General features: G+C 35.7%; 1 protein-coding gene across 3 annotated transcripts in view; it reads left to right on the top strand.

Annotated features, from left to right (window-relative positions):
• Positions 1 to 20,272, top strand: part of CDIN1 (CDAN1 interacting nuclease 1) — a 130,836-nt gene that overhangs the window by 10,581 nt on the left and 99,983 nt on the right. Inside the window, exons 2-4 of one of the 3 annotated variants that reach the window (XM_075503039.1) lie at positions 15,760 to 15,805; positions 16,671 to 16,735; positions 20,015 to 20,075. In XM_075503039.1, coding sequence (XP_075359154.1) covers positions 15,760 to 15,805; positions 16,671 to 16,735; positions 20,015 to 20,075 — 172 coding nt within the window. Of the gene's footprint in view, positions 1 to 15,759; positions 15,806 to 16,670; positions 16,736 to 19,844; positions 19,854 to 19,989; positions 20,076 to 20,272 lie in introns of those variants that run through there. The other 2 variants (XM_075503041.1, XM_075503040.1) reach the window with 2 other exon arrangements.

Genomic DNA, 20,272 nt, shown 5'->3' with positions numbered 1-20,272 from the left:
TTAGAAACAATTGACCCTCCTGCTGAGGGACCTTATGCAGCAGGCTGTACAGCAGCAGAGATGCAGGGCTGGAAAAGGTGTATGCACAGTGGTTCTGTTTAGTGTGGCTGGGCTTGCCAAAAGGCATAATTGCATTTCCTACGCTTTCAGATGTCAGTACTTGAATCAGATCATCGTTCTGTCCAGCTTTCAGAGTCCTGAGAGGAGGGTAGCTATGAATGGAAGGAATGGAATAGATCATGTTTTTAATAACGAGCGTAGATTTTGGTTTGGTTTTGGCATTTTTGCGAGGGATGCAGTTGGTGAAAATCATTGTAGCGTTCCATGGTATTATTTAAACTGATGTAGGCAACAAATTATAAGACACAATGGAAAATAAAACTTCTGCTATTTTTATGACTTAGCAGGCTCATTGGGAGTTATTCAGTACTGACATTTTTTTAACTTTGTAGCAAATGGTAAGATCTTTTGCTGTCCATATATATAGATAAACTTCATAGTTGTTTGAATTTCCTGGGAACTTTCAGGGAAGACTCTGTTTACATAAAGGCAAATATGTTGGTTTTCATTTTTTAACGAGGTTCAGTGCTTATGATTCTTACTTCAAGACAGCAAGACAAACAACTCGATTTTGTTGCAAACATCTATTTGAAACATTCACTTCTTGAGCTTTTTTTCCCTCAGGAATCCATTCTGTGTTCACAGAAGAGAAAGCAAGTGCCGAATGAGACCTATAAATTTGATTCTTGTATGTGTCAAAACAGTAATGTATTAAATGCATATTATTATAAAAATTTAAGACGTGTCCTAAACACTTACATTTTTATAACACATGACAATATTAAATAATACATTTTCTTGTTAGCATCTGTTTGCTGTCATTGTTGGCAGGACCTATGATTTATTACTTAAATTAATGACTACAACCATTTTAGTCCTGATATATGCCCCTAAGCTTATCACATCACTTAATAAAATAACATATATGCTTCTATGAGGGTAATTTTTTAATTGTTTATTACTTTAAGTTCCTGGTGAAAATACCATATCTATTTGCAGTGTGAAAGTCTCAGAAGCTTGTATTATACTTCAAACTGAGTGAAATAATGGTAAGGATTAAGTTCTGTAAGAATATGGAATACAGTAACTGATCCTACTAAAATTGTCTTCTAAGACAAGCCTGATAGAGTATTGTTACCAAAAAAACCCAACAGTATTGGAAGAGGAGTGGAAAAAACTGCTCTGTGATCCAGTGATGGTTAAAAGCCTTGTTCATTTGTTTGTTTGACTAATTGGTACCATACAAGTAGATTTCAGACTCCCGTTGGCATGCTAAGATTTCACGCTCTATGATTGGTTTTCAACTTGTATTTCATGGAGTCCTTGTTGTCCATGGACTTCAAATGAAGAATTCAAAGTAAATGAACTTCTTGTCAGCAGGCTTACATTTACCAAACAGGAATCTGCGCCTGTTGTGGGAAAAATGTTTTGGTTTGTGAACCCCATAGGTTGAAAACTTGTGTTTTGTCAGCAACTAAAGCATTTTTATCTATCTTACGGTTTCTTTTCGTACTTTTTTTTTAAATTCTAGTGTCCATAACGTTTTGAATGTGATAGTGATAGGAATGGTATACACTATCCCTTCCAGTGCACACTTCAGGATATTCAGGAGCCTGATTGATAGTGACAGTCTCACTGCTTTATGCTGGAGAATTTTTGAACTTCAGTCCCCTGCTTTATCCTTCTCATCTGAATAGCATATTTAAGCAAATGTTGCTGTCCATCCAAACTGGCAAAATGGCTTCAGGTCAGGATGTGGTGCTGAAGAGGACTTTATTGTTTGGGTCAGTGTCCTTTATTTGCATATCTGTATCTAGGCCTGCAAGGTCTTGGAAGCAAATGCTTCCAAGACAGTATTGATTCCCAGATACCCCCAGAAGCTTCAACACTGGATAAAAATGTCATAAGATAGCACACATTCTTCTTCCACAGAAAACAGAATGTTGTCAAATATTTCTTTGAGTAAGACCCATGTGATAGCAAAGGTAGTCTCTTGTGTAATGCAGCCTGTCTGAAACTGTTTCAAAGACAACATAAAAACTATGACCAAAATAGAGGTAATGCTTCTGTGACTGAATTAATATAAAGGGTCTTTTGAAGTTCCTCATTGTTAATTGAGGGCCCAGACAGCAATAAGGACACCATGTATCTCTATTTCCATTTGTGGTTGGCTAGGAGATGGCAGAACTTCTTATCAGTCCACTATTGATACTGGTAACGTCCAGCTCTTCATTGCACTTCTGTGGAATGCAGATGTGTATCATGAGGCTACAACTGGTGCAAAGTATGATAACTAATAGCCAGAGAGTGAGCATAGGTTCCTACAGATAAAAAGTCTGTTGAACGTTAGCCATTTCCAGCATTAATATAAAATGCACATTGTCAATGCAGCTGTCCTTCAGTTTTCAACACAGCTGAGCAATGTGTCTTCCTAGACAAACGCATTATCTTGGATACACAAAATATAAAAAAGTAAAAATAATTCATAAGCTAGATTTCTGGTACTTGCAGAGCTTAAAAAGGAAGATTTGCTTTGACCAGTTGGCAGGTACTCCAATAGGCCAAGCAAGTTCCGTTCCAAATACAGTGTTTAATGACCTCATTGCAATGAGTTATCTGACACAGGAATATGTTTTCCTTTATCATATTATTAGAAACAGAACAATTTAATTATTGACCAAAAAGAGAGTCAGACTACGTTTTTTTTAATCTCATTTGTATTGTGTTCCTTTGACATCAGTGATCTGAGAGAGAAAAAGGAAAATGGTCCCTTATGGAATAAATGCATGGTTTCAGTCTAAATATTTTTCTAGCCGTATCTATCTGTTTGGTGTGTCCTCTTAAGTGCGGAAGGTTTTTTTCCAAACAAATCCCATTGGTAACCCAACAACTATTATCTACAAGCTTCCTGCTTACACTTTTTGTTTTAATTTACTATTTAGACACAGACCTCTCCACTGACAGGTGATCATTCTTACACATTATTGTTTTTGTGGTTTTGAGGTTTCTGGATAGAGAATTTTGTCCATTTATCTGGGCATAGACACTTGCCATTCTAACACTTTAAATCTCAAGAATTTAAAAATATTATTCAAATGTTTCAGCTACTGTGTAGAAATTAATATATTTCTATGTAGACAGGTTTGGAGTGGTCAACATGTATCATATGTTAATTGTTTGCTTTATTTTGTGATTCTTAGCTCTTTAGTCTCTTTATCAAGGAGATATATATATCTATATCTATATCTATCTATCTCAGTGCAACTTTGCATTAGTGGATCAGGATGTTTACTGAAATAACCAGTTAAAATTATTAAAATATGCAGTCGAAAGCAACATGCTTAGTTTAATGTTCTTCTGAATATTAAATGCAAGTAAAATGGTATATAGACGTGGGAGCCATTTGTTATATTGTAGTATATGAAGCAATAGCTGTGTAAACCTTAACCTCGTAATTTTGCAAGTTCCACTTTATCATGTAGCTGTAAAAGGTAATCAAAATAAATCATGGAAGATGAAGAAATATTTTCTTGGGCTTTCTGTATGCTTTCAGAAGTGGCGCTTGATCCATGAAATTTTAGTAAGCATATTAAATAATACAATATGATGTGCAACGTGTCAGGTCTGATAAATTATTTTGTATAGGACATTTATACAACATATGGTGAGCTGCTATGTGAACAGCTTAATGACTAAATTATGTTAATCTTTCTTGCCATATTTACTTTTCATTTAAAAAAACAGTTTTCAAATTTTTATTTTACTTTTTTGATCATGGGTAGATATAAGAAAGGTGTAGGTCATCTCCGAGAAGCCGTGACAGTGATCCAAGGTTCCTCAGCTGTGCAGTGTACATAACACAGATGTTGGGAGAGTCATCTGTCAGCTATGCCTCTCCTATGGAGTTAAAGTTCTAGGGGGAAAAGAATTCGACACAGTGCTGTCACTGTTACATTTTCACAATAGAAGAGCATGCAAATATTCAACCTCCTGCTTAGCAGTAGTGCCCTGTCTAATGTCTGTGCTGGTTAGAATAAAAAAATAGTGGGTGCATCTAGGGCTCATAGATCTGACAAAGGTCATGCTATGCTGGGCATTTGAATTGGAAATTGTCTGGACTTAGATTTTATAAAGCTCCCACTGTTGTCGGGGAAAATTTCAGCAGGGTTTTGTCCCTAGAGAGGCCTCTTAGGCCCTTTTCTGTCCTATGAATGAATTTAGATGTGAGGGTTTCTCCTGCCTTAAAACTGTTAAGTTCATTTTGCATACATCCCCAGAGAGAAAAACTGGCAGATGCTTTTGTCTTGGAAGTGTTTAAAAGAAAACTGCAGAACAGGAACAAGGGAGAGAAGGGGCCCTGTGTGGAGTCCCAGAACATTTTGGAAATGGCCAATATGCAGTTTTCATCAGTACTAAGGCGGGGCGCAATATGGTGCCTGTAGCTCACTAGGGAATATGAATGTTGATTAACCATACTCCCAGGCTTTGAAATCCTGAAAGCAGTGTCAGAATAATGGATGTTGAGCAAATGTCAAGCATTTGTTAATTTCTCTGTTATTTGGAGTTTATCTACCATGATCAATCAAATAAACTAGTGCTTCTCTGTTGTGGCATGTGTCATTGATATGGTGATTAGGTGCTAGAGAGGCCTTCTGCCCTTTTTTTTTTTTTTTTTTAATCCAGGTAACAGATTACATATGAACAGCCATAACTTTAAGTTAAAGATTTGTTTGCAGTTGGTTTAGCGGAAAGTGGTGCATTAACAAAATACTTCAGGGTACTGAGAGAAAAAAGTACTTGCATATCTGCTGTGCTAAAAATTACATTCATGCCCTTTTTTCCATTTTGGGCCTTACAGCTTTACTGTTGTGGGAAGGAGAAATTACTTCTAAATGAAAGTTGATAGAAGAAACTTATTCTTAAAAGGACAAGTTTGAAAACAAAGGATACCCACCCCAAATTAGTATTAATTTATGGCTTAGCCCCCTTCTTTCCTCTAAATCTTTTGGGTTTTGTAAACTAGGTCTTGACATCCGTGTTCTTGATTGGGAAAGATGTTCAGATGCCCTTTAGTTAAAAGTGAAGGCAGTGACTCTTTGACTTTTGTAAGAATACCCACTCTTTTATAAGAATATATCAGAGAAGTTGTTAGTTACTGACTAACATGCAGAAATGTAAACAGTCCAGTTCAGAGTATTTTTTTTCTCCACCTTCTCAATTTCCACTGTTTTCTGATGTCCTAGTTCTGCTAATTTGCCACTCTTAGAAGTTAGGTAACATACAAAGACCTGATATTTAAATGTGAAGAACAAATTAAAAATAATCTGAAGGAGAAAAATGCTCTGTGGCCTTTGCTGCTTTACTATAATATCTAAAGACTTTAAAATGGGAGAGGATAGGGTTGGGATGTTTTGTGTGAGGCCTTTTTGAAAGCTGCCTGAAGGATGTTAACAGTCAAATTTCACTGAATTCTGTGACGTTTAGTTACCCCCTTCTCATGGTTTTTTGGGGTTTGTTTGTTTTTTTCCAAAGTCTAGTCCTTATGTGCTTAATGTAAATATGGCAATGTATATTTTTATTATGTTTTTGACAACTCCCAGAAGTTTAAGAAGAGTCAGTGAGTCATGCCATATGACTTGACGCATGTTGAGGTCATCTTCGGTTTATTTTAACATAGAACAAAATGTTTGATGTTGAACTAGTTTTTCTTCTTCCTTGGCTTCTACATTTATTTACTAAGGCCTCTGAGCCCATTCTGCAAAGACTGGTCAAATTTTGGTGGTTAATGAAGGTGATGCTATATGGTGAACCTATTGACTGTTTATGTCAGAAATGATTCTGTTCAGTTAGTGCATGGAATAAGAGTTCTGGAAACCCAACCTTTTCTGCGGCACTGCAGGAAGCAATGCATATAGTCATTGTACAGATTTTCAGAGCAGTGCAAAGAACACCAAAAAATAAATCCTCTGGAAAGAGGAGTAAGGGAAAGGAAAATCCTGTTGGTAGGAGTGGAAAAGAAGGTTAGAGAAGTTTTAGGATAGAATAACGTAATACTGTGATGACCTCTTGTGAGATGTTCCCTTCATATTGCCTGCCAGTTGTAGGTAGACAGCTTTTTAAAAAAGAATGCTGGAAGACCACTAGTAAAAAGGAACGGCTGGGTTTCCTTCTTAGTACTTTTCTGCCATCTTTCCAGTGGGAAGTAAGTAGTGGAATTAAATTAGTTTATTCCCTTTGTGCAACAGTAAGCTATACCCCTGGGGCTAAAAGTAGACTTTGTAAATATCTACGTATATGGTACAATTACTTATAGATACAAGGCAAAGTACTGTACTGTTGACTAGTTAGACAAGAATTATTCTCTTTTTTTCTTTTGTTTTGTTTTCTAATCACAAGGAGCTTTAAAATTATAAACTTTTAAATGATAAACACTGTTTAGGGCTTAAGACTAAAAATCTCAAGGGGACTAGCTATAAATAGATTCGTTTCTTGCCTTTAATCTGTATCCTTCCCAAAATTGGAATTTACTTAAAACTACTCTTCTGTATCATCCATGTTTGATAGAACTAAAATTCTTTAAATTATATCCTGTATGGGAAACATTAATAAGATCCTGATTTGTTTAAGAATTAACAATTTTGATTGGATTACTGGAAGCTTTTTTGACTTAAGGTGTTCACTTTTTACCCTGGAGATAGCTATGCAACAGTGTGTGTGCTTGACATGTGATGCATGCAAATGCTACATACAGTAGCAGCATGAGGCAAGTGTCATTAACAGTAATTTATGTAATGAAAGCCACCTGGCTGTCTTCGTAATTAATTGCTTGTAAATAATAAATTTAAATATAATTTATAGTTTTCTAAATTTGATTATATATTTTTAGGAGCAAATTGTTTAAGGGTGTTTGGGGATTTATTTAGTTTCAAATTGGCACAGATATGCTTTTTACATACAGGCTAATTTTTTAACTAAAATTAAGTCTAATTAGCTTCAAATTGCCATTCACTCTTAAAAATAGTTTTCTAAAATTAAATTTAAACATCTAGTTTATACAGAACAATATAGGTTTGAAGAAAAAAAGTATAAAATAGGATGATTTTCCCCTTTCTCCACAATCAGGAAATTTGAACTTCTGAAAAACTTCTCTTGACAAGGTATTCCATAATCCAGTTCTTTTCCTGGGTGGAAGGGGAAGTAGCACCATAGAGTTATCCAAACAAAATGAGGAAGATGAACACAAAATGAATATATCAAATATTTCTTTCCAGTAATAGCCTACTAAGTGAATGTTTTTCAATGTATGGACCTTGGCCCTATCAAGGTGGCAGGTAGGAAAGGTGAAGGATTAATCCCTGGTTTAAATTGTAGCTTCTTTGCCTTAACTGCTCGTTGAGGTCCATTGCTGTTGCAGCCTAGGAGCATCTTTCTTTGCACAGCCATCATCAGATAACTACAACTTTTGTGTATTTTTGTCTGATGGTTCAACATTTAGATTGTGGTACTAAGAGAAAGAGTTCAAACTTGCAAACATGTTTTCTGTGTAATTGTAACTGAAGTAAATTGAAAGTGCAGTTAACTGCAAACAGGGAATTTGCAGAGGTTTTGCTTTTTTCTCTTCAGTCTCTGGTATGCTGCTCTATGCCTCTGCTTTGGGATGTGTTCACTGATTCTTTCCTGGATATTAGGAAATTTTTCTTCTTGCTAAGTAACTTGGAGTAGTTGAGGACAAGGATATAGGAAATCGTCTGCTTATGTTAGTCTCAAGCTTTGCTTTTTTTATTTAATTTTCTGAGAAATTTTATTGGTAGAGTTAAAAGGAGAATTTTAGAGAATACCAGGAGATGTGGAGGACAAGTACGATGATTATCAAGGTGTATATGGGAGGCAAACCCTATTTGACTCCTATCAGTTTCTTTTTATCAATGGGCTCCCTGACTAGATGATCAAAGGGTACCAGAGAAGTTCTGGTATGTGTAAGGTGAAAAAATTCGATAGTCATTGAAGCCTGATGTCAGAATAATTGAGAGTTTTAATTTCATGTTTTAGCACTGACCCTGTGTTTTTTAAACCTATGTTGTGAATATATTTTGGTTCTGTATTGCATCTGAAAATATTTTTCAGCTTGAAAATTGAACCTTACAAAATAGTTTTTTGTTTTTATGGAAGAGACTACTTGAAACATTAGTGAACGAGTATTTACTTACAAAGGTCTCTGTGTGGGTTTGGCATTTAAGTAGGTTTCAAACATTCATGCAACAAGGACTGTGCTATTTAACTCTGGAAATAAAAAAATATCGGAATGGTATCTCGGGCAAATTACTATCTATTTTCTGTACTTGCTTACTAAGATAATAAGACCAAAGAGTAGTTTCTTTTCATTTGGAAATACCACTCTTCTCTTCCTGTGTTTTCAGAGTTCCATTTTTAACCATAATATCTGCCACTGTTTATCCACTGTTAAAGCATAATGTTGTTCTTCTCATCATAAGCATATATATGTGAATGGAAAATTGCATCTTTATTCTAACTTCTGTTTGCATTTTGGGGGTTTGATTAGAAATACTTTGTAATCATTTGAATATGGAGTATTTTGCGTTACACTTGTATTACTGCTGCTGAAAGTCAGATTTTTGTGCTGTGGGTGAAAGAAGGTGGAATTTATCTCTGTGAAGAGCTAGCGTTATTTTGTGATCATTGCCTGTATTGATAATTTGTATTTACCTCTGCATTTTATTTTTTTCATGTCTGATACAAATTGGTCATAGTCTGGAGTTGTTTTAAAATATATTGGCCGTTACAACAGACACCAAGAAATGAGGTGTCTACAGGAAGAATTGGTGCCCTGTTCTTAAAGGAACTTCTAAGTCTTTCTAAATGAAAAATCATTCAAACAGTATCTAATGCTGGCAATTTTCCTCTGTCTGCTGCTAGAACTTATTGGCCAACTAGGTCAGACATTATTAAAGTTCAAGTGGCCCAGTGGGAAAAGTAATGGCCTTATGCTACTATGAATTTTAAATGCTGCCATTTCTATGTATTGCACCATCATCTGTTCTCGCACATCACTAAATTGTATAGAAGTTGTGGGACCAACCAGTGTCAAGGTCGTCGAAGTGATGACTCTTCTCAAGTAGCCTTCTCGGAGCTTTGTCATACAGTTATGCTCATAACCCTGGCTACAGGCAGCAAAGTTGTATGCACATGCCTGCATTTAACCTTTTTATTATCATTGGATAGTGTAAGCCTGCAATGCAGAATGTCTTTTTCCTCGGACTCTTTACTTTTGGTTTTGATTTTTGATCCTACCAAAGGTATGAAATCGACTTTGATGCAAAGACAATTTTTAGTAAGTGATTCATATTTAAACCTTTTGAGTTGAGTTGTTGTACAGCTTATTGAACTGAGTATCAGAGAATTTCAAAATTGATTAGTGCCATAGTTCTCCAGATGAGCTTGAATTTTATCTTGATTTTAAATGTGGTGGTACTAAGTCTGGAATGAGCATATCAGCAGGTACTTCTTGTCATATATATATATTTATTTATTGAATTTTTATAATATTAATATATTTGTAATGGGAGTAATTCCCAAACAGCACTGTATTGGCTTTGTAGTTCCCAAAGTAGTAGCTACTGATAATGTTTCATTGTATGGAAGGCTTCTTATGCAGAGATTGAGTCTGGGATACAAACCCAGTTTTACTAACTAATGTAGCTCAAAAGCTGTAACATTGGAAGATAGCCACTTTAAAGAAGTTACTGTGTTGTAACTAAAGACTTAGGTACTTTTATGTCACTTAGTTACTCCAATTCAAACTCATATATTGATTTAAATGCACATATTGATACATACACACACACATATATAGACACATATATTGATTTAGCTTAGACTGGTAATTCACTGACTTCTGATAAATCAATGTTAGATTTGTGAATGTTATAGTACAAATGTGTACAGGACAATAATTTGCTTTTTGAGAATTTTCATTCAGAGAAGTGACCACAAGCAGATTAAAACTTTAGGAAAGATTTTAATATTAAAAGCTGCAGTGAAGAGAGGTTAAAGCCGTAACAATTCTAGAGGTCAGTGAGTCTCTCTACCTCGTTCCATGTTCTTTAGTGCTTGGATACGTATAAGCCTAGCAGTTCTCAAGCTTTGGTAGGCCTTTGTTATTCCTGAGCCTTCCTGGATCCTCGTGTGGAACCATTCAGACTGCTAAGAAGCCTTTTTCCCATCCTGACAATCCTGACACATAGAAGAAATTCTGCAAATCCAGTAGTTGTCACCTCCTCTCAGGTGGGAAGTTTACCATCAGACTGGCTTCAGTTGATTTACAGGTATAACTGTGGTGCTTGTTAGCCTACATCCTGCCGTTCTGGGAAGCCATGGAGGCTTTACGCATCTGTGCATGTGTTACGCATTTGAACTGATGCTGCTAAGTCTATTTGAAATCCGTTATTGACAGAGTTTTTAGAAATAAGAGTGGACTGGTTAGCATGTGATAAGCAGTATAGAAACACTTTCTTTAGAGAGTCCCTGTTCCAAAGTGTTTGCAGTACAGAAGATGAGAATTAAAAGGCTGTTTGGGTTTCTTTCATGTCTTTGATAACGTAACAGGAAAAATGTATTTTAGGCACACATTGGAATTTCAGGACAGCTGTGAGGACGATTCCCCTTCCACCCTCAGTCATTTAAATTTGTCAAATGTATATATTTCTTTCCTTACATAGATTCTTAATCCAGCATGGCAGCACCACACAATTCCAGCCCTAAGTTGTATGTATTACTTTTATTTTAAAGCTCAATATTGCATTAGTAAAAATATTTTAAATATTTTTTATTTAAATTATTTATTTAAATCCCCTTACTATACATGGAAAGGGGAAGTTCTTTTCAATTATTAGAAATGAGAGACTCTTGCTGTCTGCTTCAGAACATTTAATGAAGAGATATGACTAGCACTACGTACTCACTCTGAATGAAGACTGTGGAAGGAAAAAAACTATTTCTCCCCCTACCTGAATTCCTACAATAGCTAAGTGCAGTCTTGTATGCACTTCCAAGAGAAGGTTCGACACTGCTGCTTTGGGATTTCACAGGTAACAGCTTCTGAATTTTGGAAACACAGCTCCTGCCTCCACACTCAGTTGTTTAACCAGTATATTTGTCGGCTGAATGAGGTGGAATGTTCCATTTTGTGAAAGGGAAGCAATGTTCTTTGTAGATTTCCTTTGTTTTAAAAAAAAAAATCTAGGCTATTCTATATATATAATATATTTTTGTCTCATGATGGACTTTGCTTTCCCCCTGCTTGTCTCCACTTGTGTGAATAGTTACTAGATTAAATACTGCAGTTTGTATTTACTCTTGATTTTTTTTTTTTTTTTTGGTACAGGTCTCTCTAGATACTCTTCCTTTGTTCCATGGTAAAATACATGAAATACAAAGCTGAATTTTTAGTCTTTCTATTTTAGGCAAAAAGTGTGGAGTTAAAGATGAGGGAAAGGAAACTCATTTTAAAATGAATAGGTGAAACAAGTGGAAACTTGGGTTTATACCTAAAATTTTATGTTTTCAGTAATCTCAGAAAATAAAGTAGAAAAGTGTAAGTTTTATCTTATCCCTAAAGAATTAATTATTTGCAAGGGCTGATAATATAATATTTGCAGAAGTTGTCATGTTTGGATTTTCTCCTGGTGAGGCTGTAGTAAATAGCAAATATTAAGTTGGACAGCACCCCAAATCTTGGCTAGATCTGCAAGCCTGCTTTGAGAAGATGATCTGATCCAATTAAATTCTTTTCATCCTTACTAGCTGCTTCTTGGCCAGAGTTTTATATCAACTCTAGTTATGAAGCACTGATCTGCATCAGTGTATTATCTGTTACTAGTTTATATATGCATACTCATTGCAAAACAAAACATTTCTGAAATACTCTCCAGGGATGATAGCAATCATCCTCTAGCAAATTCTGGGATTCATTAGAAGAGAATGGTCTAAATTTTATTCTTACGTATTAAATGACCAAAAAGGCATGTTTTTTTTCCAGCACCAGACTTGCAGTTGACTCTTCTTTAAGTTCTTACAGACAATTTCTCTTATCTCTTGTTCTGATCTGACTTGGGCATCCCATTCTAAATATACTTTGATATCTGTAATACTTTTCATGATAAGAAAATTTTTATATCTTTATATCATTTGGAACCTAGATATTACATTTCAGTTTTTTAAAATAAAAGTTATTTTCTTTTTTAAAAAAATGGACATTTTGTAACAGATTTTAGATTTCACAGTTTTCTGCCCAAATCCAGTTATGGATTGACAAGAGCACAAAGTGCATCAAGCATTCAGATGGAAGTATGCCACCAACATCAACACAGAGTAACAAAAGGTAACTTGGTTCATTATGGATGCTGATGTACAAGAAGAAGAGGATATTTGAAGAGCAAGGCTGGTTGCTTTGAACAGAGCTCTGGGAGTTATATCCATTACCATCTGGAATTACAGAGGAAAATGTTTCCGTGAAAGTGGCTGCTACAGAACTGAAGAGGAAAGTTTGCTTGTTTTCCTGGAAAATAGATTTAGTTCTACAAGATGGATAGCAAGTTAATTTATTAATTATTTACACTAGGTAGTACTTGGAATTATGAGTTTGGGGGTTTTTGTTTCTTTGTTTCAGAAAATCAGCAAATCTTTACCTTGGCTCTACAGTTTGTTCTCAACAAAAGAGCTTGCTCAACACAAAGATGTCTATATCCCTAGACTTCCAGTTATAAAGTTTATTCTGTAAGAGGCAATAATGCAGCCCTGAAATGTTACTTTGAATAGAAGATATTTTCAGTGTAATGTTTGTTTTCCTGGGTATCTCAGCTATATTAATTTGTCCTCTCATTTGCTGCTTTGAAATCCTGTATAGAAGCATGAGAGCCCTAGGAATTTGGCTGCTCCTGTAGAAGTAATGATAACTTACGTGGCAGTATCCCTGCTGTCAGTATCAGCAGTTGTGATCGTGCTGTCTTGCAATGCAAGTGCATGTTCATGACTTCTGTCCCCTCTCCAAGTACACATACTGTCTTTTTCAGCACTTTCCAAAACCATGATGTTTCAGTTTTCTGTCAATGACATCTTGCAATAGATGCTCCAGCCGTGTTTTGAGGAGCTATTTAATTTTGCCAGGAAGTTGTGGCAATGGGATTGTGGCAAGGAAACACTGAGTGGCAGATAAATGGTTTTAGTGTTTAAAAGGGGAACTACATTAACCAGAATAAACATGGAAGCAGCCATGTGGAGATATAAATCTACTTCTCCTGGGGAAGGAGAAGGATCTTCTGGTAGTAAGGCTTGACATTCTTTGAATGGTACTACTGAAATAATTCTCTCACAGTTGTAATGTTTTTGTGCTGCAATCCAGTATGTATCAAACTCGTTCAGTTATTGGACTGAATTTTTTAGTGTTCGCGGTGAGTCCTAAATGATCTGAACAGTTGGTAGCATAGGAGAGGAGTGCCGGAGTAGACTGAAGTAGAAGGGCAAAATCCAAGGACACCAAGGGAACAAATAAAATGGACAAGAGTCAGGAGTATGAAGAGAGGGATAATAGTCTTAATTCTTTTTGATACATCAGTGGGTGTAATAGGATGATGGTAGAATAAGTACAGTAATCATACTGGGAATAGCCTAAAAATACAAAAATTGGTATGTCATTGAGAGAGAACTCAAACCAGAAATCCAGTTAAATGCTGTCCTGGTTTGGTTGGTTTGGTTTGGTTTTTTACACATCTTTTCTCTAAATTCAGTTCTACCATTACGACCATGTAAATCTGCCAGATAATAATAGTTACGTGGAGAGCCATTAGGGGGCCATATGTATCCAACTTATTTATAGCCTGCAGGATTTTTTTTAAATAAATCAACTTGAAATACCTTAGCTTTGCATATGTATATAGCCTGTGTCAGTATATAATCTTAATTTCTTTCCTTTGTTCACCTTCTAATGATTACATGTACATGTTGAAGGTTGCCATAATTGGATGGTGCACCTTTTGGGGAGGTGTAGTGGTACATATCTCCTGGCCTCTATGTCAAATGATGTATATTTCAGTATGTTTAAATTCTTGACTACGTTGTAATTAATTTTTCTGTAATCCATTAATTTCATAAATTAGTGTATTAGTTTATGTTGCTATCATTTTTCTACAGTTTTAACATTCAGTCAGTGAGTACTCAGGGTGAACATTCTCATGTGTAAAATAACAGAGATCAAGGCTCAGCTTACTGCTGTCACACAGATGTTGCACTGGGCAGACTAGCCCAAAATACAGTGTTATGGCAAAGATGCTGGAAGCACAGATACAGGTAAGACAAACTAGTAAGCTCTTTGTATAGCACAGTGTTCATCTACTTGCTTTGTTGCTAATGCTTCAACTGGTTTGTTTAGAGGTAACATTTTATATTGTGCTGCATAGACATACCATCTGTTTAAACCTGAACAAACCATTCAGTCATTCTGTGCCTCCCTTTTCCCTTTTGAAAATGGGAGTAAGACTTCCTTATCTTAAATTAGTATTTCTGAGGTGTGAAAATTGCAAGGAGAAGGACCATTTATGTATGGAGAGAACATTTACATTTAACGTACATATGATGTGATACAGGTGTTAAATTCACGTACAAGAAATCTGGCAGAAGAGCAAGACTTTAGACGTTGCTGAATCTTTGAACTACCTATGCTATGCCTTAGTAGGTAAGTTCACGAAAGGAAGAATGTTAATTATTCATAATGCTTTGCTGTACCATAAAACTCGATTTATTGAGACTATAATTTGTTCAAGTTGCATGTAGTAGGAAAATATATCAGGAGTAATTAATTGTATTCGGAATGTGATGAGGTAGATATATCCACAGAGGACAATTGAAAACAGTACCAGTGTGGTATTGATTGCCTTTCAGAGGGGGAAAAAAAATCTTGTCCCATTTCTAAATGTTAACAATTCAGAGAGAAAACTTCCCACTTGGGAAGAATGCTTTCCAGGTTGCTTCATTGCCAGGTGTTTGACATTGAGTGGAGCCTTAGATGAATGAAGCTTATGGCAGCTTTTAGAAATGACCGACTCCAGGGAATCTCGGCTTCCTGCTGTGAAAGTTTCTATTTTCAAAGCACATCAGTTTCAGTGGGAATGTTCCAGTGGTCCCATATGCTACTTCTGACAGAGGGGGAAGTTTTTAACCTGAATATGAGACAGCTACTGAAGAGGTTCCCTTGCTGCTAACAAAATGAATTTCAATATGTTGCCAATGAACAAGCGGCATGTTCCCAACTGCTGATGGAATTTACCTCCATCAATTATTAATGGAAATTTTGCTTTGTTTTCTTTTTTGCCTGTTCCCTTTTAACTCAGCTACCTGCTTCTGATAGGACTTTGTGGGTTCCGAGGCTGAAAAAGGAATCACCCAAACAATATGCTCGTTTGCTTTGAAACTCTTGCTGTATTTTCCTCCCCTCCCTCGTACGCTCTCTCCTTGACCTAGCAGCAGGAAGCCTTTGTCTGAGGTGTTCATCTGGAACAACTTTTCCACACTTGTTTTCATGTTCTGTTAGATTACAGGGCAGCAGGCCTACCTTTGAAGCTCCCTTCTCTTTTGTTTCTTTGCAGTGCACTCCAGTAATTAACTTTGTCCTTCTTTTATTTGTTCCAGTCAATCGCAGTCCACTCTGCTGAGCATCTTCTCCCAGGAGTACCAGGTTAGAAGTTTTCTCCTTTGTGAGGGTTGACAGGTGCCTAATTGAATGATGAATGTCCCTTTATTTCTTTGTAATTGAACTGCCAGCTTTCTGATTGGTTTGGAGGATGTTCCCTTTTCCACATCAAGCACCGCCTGAGTCTCAGTGGATGGCTGCCAAGCCTACCCATCCATCTGTCTAATAACATCTAGCCTTTGCTTATTTGGTGGACCTGTAATAAATTATGCTAAACCATTATTATTCTGACAATAATAATTTCCCTGTGTTGCGTGGTTCCATGTGCTAAATGTTTGCTGACTTGCACTGTCAGTGCTGCTTTCCATTGCTGACAGAGATGATGATAAATGACCATTGCCGGAGTGGCAGAAGGCAAGAGAGGCAGAAAATGGAGTCATTTATCATGAGATGACAGGTGTCAGTCAAGTGGCAAGTCTCTATGGAATTACTTTTTGTAGTTTTTCAAATAAGTTGTTTTTAAGCAATGTTCTTCCTGGTTAAAAATGCCAATTGAATTGTAAAACTAGAGTGCAGCAGACTTAGATGGAATTGAATTGAGGGAAAATTAATACAAAGGTTGAAAGAGAGAACAAGTTTTTCTTTGCCCTCTGCAGCCTTCAGTAAACTTATTTAGATTCAATTATTGTGACCTTATTGGCTTTTACATATATGGTACATTGCAGTACAGTCTGAAGACGTTCAATTCAATAGGTAGATTGAATGTCATTTCTGTACAGAATCTAAAAACATAGTTCAGTTTATATATCAAAAGTGTAGCCAAGGAACATGTGTTTGGGCAGTCATGATTTCTGTGTTTTGATCTGTGACACATTTGTAAGACTCTTTGTTTGTTTTTTCGTTTTTCTAGAAACAAATCAAAAGAACACATGCCAAGCATCACACTGCTGAAGCTATTGAAACTTACTACCAAAGGTATGACCTCCCCACCTCGGTTAAGGGTATCATCATAACTACTAATTGTTACGGCAATTACGAGTAAATTAGCTTATGAAGCTAATTTTCTATAAAAATAAATTAAACATTTGGCATGAGGAATACAGAAGGTTCACCTAAAAATGTTTTTCAGCAAAAATGCAGAAATTTTTCAGCTTTTGGTCAGTCTAATTAAGAAAGGGTTTGGTTTACTTCCTTGGCTCTAAGTCAGGATAAGCAAATATTTTTTACAGTGTATGTGATAGCATTTATTATATATTGCCTATAGTTTGTAATTACAGGATTTCTGTGTCAAGACTAATATTGATGATAACTTCCTTACAGCAAGGGAGCTTGTTCTGTTACAGCTGCTTGTACTTTTAAAACAACATTTGTGTTACATTACAAAAAGTTGCATATTAAATTAATGTATTGCCAGTTAAAGCACTAATTTTTAGATCACTTCTGTTTTATAAACAGAAGTGTCAGAAATAGCTGTTAAGGGAGGATGAAAACATTTTACAATATTTTACAATTGTTTGCATCTTAAGCTAATAAATTGTATTTGCTACACCTTATAGTTTTTCTGTTACTTCTATAGGCTTTACTGAAAATATTGCAATGACATAATTGGGGCATAGTGATAACTGCTAAAGATACCCAATTAAAATATTACTTTGTAGACTGACATATCTGAGGAGCTTGCATGGCAAGTGGGTTCATACTTGTGATTATAGATGTCTGATATCTGTGCTTCATATTAATCTGTATGAATCAGGAAAATAAACAAAAAGCCTTCATTTGTAAACAATTAAATTGCTTCTGCAGAGTCATATATTTAAAACCTAAGCACAGCCTGATTATATCAGACACTAGTTTCGAATATCTAGTGTGAATTGTGCTGTTTTGGGGGTTTGATTTTCTTTTTTTAGTAGTTGTATTGCTCTGTAAAAATTTGTACTGGATCACATTGTACTTTTTCTAGTGTTGATTCTTGTTTAGGAAGAATATTGGCTTAAAATTGTGTTGTGTTAATAACTATGTATATACAATACTATTTTTAATTACTTTTCACTAGCATAGTTTCAGTGAAGTGCCCTATGTTAATTGTAACTGCTGTGTAAATAACCCTTTTCTTAGAACACATGTAAATCATTTAAATCACTTTTATGATGATTGTGTTACTAGTTCCAACAACTTAAACCTGAAACACGGGACCAAATTTTGCTTTATGCAAAGCAGCAGTTGTATTGGTGTCAGTAGGGTTGTAGGTATGCTTAAGTTTGGCTCACATCAGGTAGGAGGATTTGGTCTCCTGTCCCCTTCTGTACTGTCTGAAGTATGATAGCAGTACATAACTAATGCATTATGTATGAAGCTATATGGTGGTGGTAGGGAAAATCATTCTTTATGCTGTTTCTGGGTATTTCATATTGCAAATGTATTAACATGGCCGAATAAAATGCACATGTTTTAAAATCAGAGATGTTCTGGTTAATAGTTAGAAAACTCATCTCAATCCTGTTTTAGTAGATTTACTGTGTAGTATGTTTCGTAAGCTACAGGGGCAGACTACTTGAGTCAGAAGCCAGTTTGAAATGCTTCAAGCATAAACATGACAAACACATCTTCTCCTCTACTCTTTTGTAGCATCCATCTTACCACTGTAAACCGCAGTCTGTGTGGTATGCTCCTTCCTATTCCCACCCACGTACAAACAAATAAGTGTGCTTCTATTGCTTTCCAGGTCAGAAACTACGAATTTTTGAAGGTAGTCATTTCCAGTGATCCCTGTTGGAAGCAAGTAGAAGTACAGTTGAGCGGAGTAGCTTCTGCTGCTCTGCTGAGACTTACTAGTCTTAAATTTAGGCAAACACGAAGGCAAATTACAAGAAGGATTAGCAAGCTTTTCAGAACAGTATTGCCTCAACATGTGAGACCTGTTAGTCCAATTCCAATGGAATTGCCAGTAGCATTAGAAATATCTGACAGAAAATTATTCCATTGTCAGCTGTAGCTTTGCTGTTGGATCAACTAGATGCATATTTTAGAACATTAATCTCAAATAAATCTTCCTGGTTAGGTATTTTGTTTATGATCTCTCCTCTTTTCCTTCTGTTACAAATTTTCAATGTTTAACTATACACGAGGCATCTTGTTTTGTGGGTTTTTTTATGTAGAATTGAAATAGGTTACAGCAAAAAGCTTTTATCATTTCCTTTATTCACTAAGCCTCAGAATAACTTGCAAACAAAAAGCGCTCTAATCCTCTGTGAAGAGGTTTATGTAAAGGTGTTACACCCATTCCACAGAAAGGTAAAATGATAAAGAATTTTGAAGTCTGTAACTATAATGAGCAGAAGAGTGTCTCTGATGGATAGATAATGATAGAGCTGGAAAGGCTGTGGCCTTCTAATGATGTCAGTAATGATGTGCTATACGAATACAGATAGGATAAATGAGCAGGTTCAAATGTTGGTAACTATTGTTCTTTTCCACATGGCTGCAAAGCACAAACTGGCTTGCAGTAATATAGCTTCTTCCCATCAACTCCTGGGCATTGTTGAAATGTAAACATCAAACAGTGAAAGTAACGGAGGTGAGGAAGGCAATATTGTGTGATGCAATGGTCAGAAACATCACTGCGTATCCATATCGGTCTGATACCCTTAACTGGAAACATTAAGCCTTTGCCATTGATAGGATAATGACTTTCTATCACCCTTTATTGGACCCTAAATAGTTCTTCTTTTATTTTCTCTTGAGAATATTAATTTGATAGACTCTGATTTTACTAAAGTAAGCCTTTAGTATTTGAACTACTGCCCAGTTGATAAAATCTGGATTAAATTTGAGAATTTATGTTTTTGTGCATAGTAGTGGATTGAATAAGACATATAGTGTACCATCATAGTTGCAGGTCGTGTGGAACCCAAAATCTTTACTGTGAATAATAGAGGTTTATTTGTCTGTGATGCATCTTTAAGTAGTACAGATATAATTTCTTTGTATGTCATTAAGCCAAAATTTTTTTAATTTCTTGATTTATCATGTGTTTTACCAGTGACTTAATTGAGATTGATATATCTTGCAGATGAATAGGAGACAACCCTGGAGAGTTAGTGATTGTTTAAAATACTTATTTCTTAAAAAATTTCCCATTAAATACTCTGTACTAGGGTGTTTTCCCCCAAATGAAAGAGATTCACAAGGGATACTGACGTGTATAAACTGGCCTTTTCTTGCCACTGCAGAATTACCTGGCTTTGTCTTGTCTAGGTACCTGAATGGGGTGATGAAAAATGCAGCTGCCCCTGTATTACTGGAGCTGGCCAATGAGGTAATCATCTTTACTTTTTTCTTTAATCTTCCAGTGTAAAACCTAAGGGGCATATCTATAGTGACTTTAGTGAGAAATGTAATTAACCTAAAAAAATGGTTTCAAGGCACATTAGACATTTAAAATGGTTCCCCAGTCTGTTAGTACTTACAATAATTAGACAAAAAGCCCCATTTATTAATAAATCAGTTAATGTA

The sequence above is a fragment of the Mycteria americana genome, chromosome 5, assembly GCF_035582795.1.
Source record: "Mycteria americana isolate JAX WOST 10 ecotype Jacksonville Zoo and Gardens chromosome 5, USCA_MyAme_1.0, whole genome shotgun sequence".
Lineage (NCBI taxonomy): Eukaryota > Metazoa > Chordata > Aves > Ciconiiformes > Ciconiidae > Mycteria > Mycteria americana.
The sequence above is the reverse complement of the archived record's forward strand: the minus strand, read 5'-3'. Positions and strand labels throughout refer to the sequence as shown.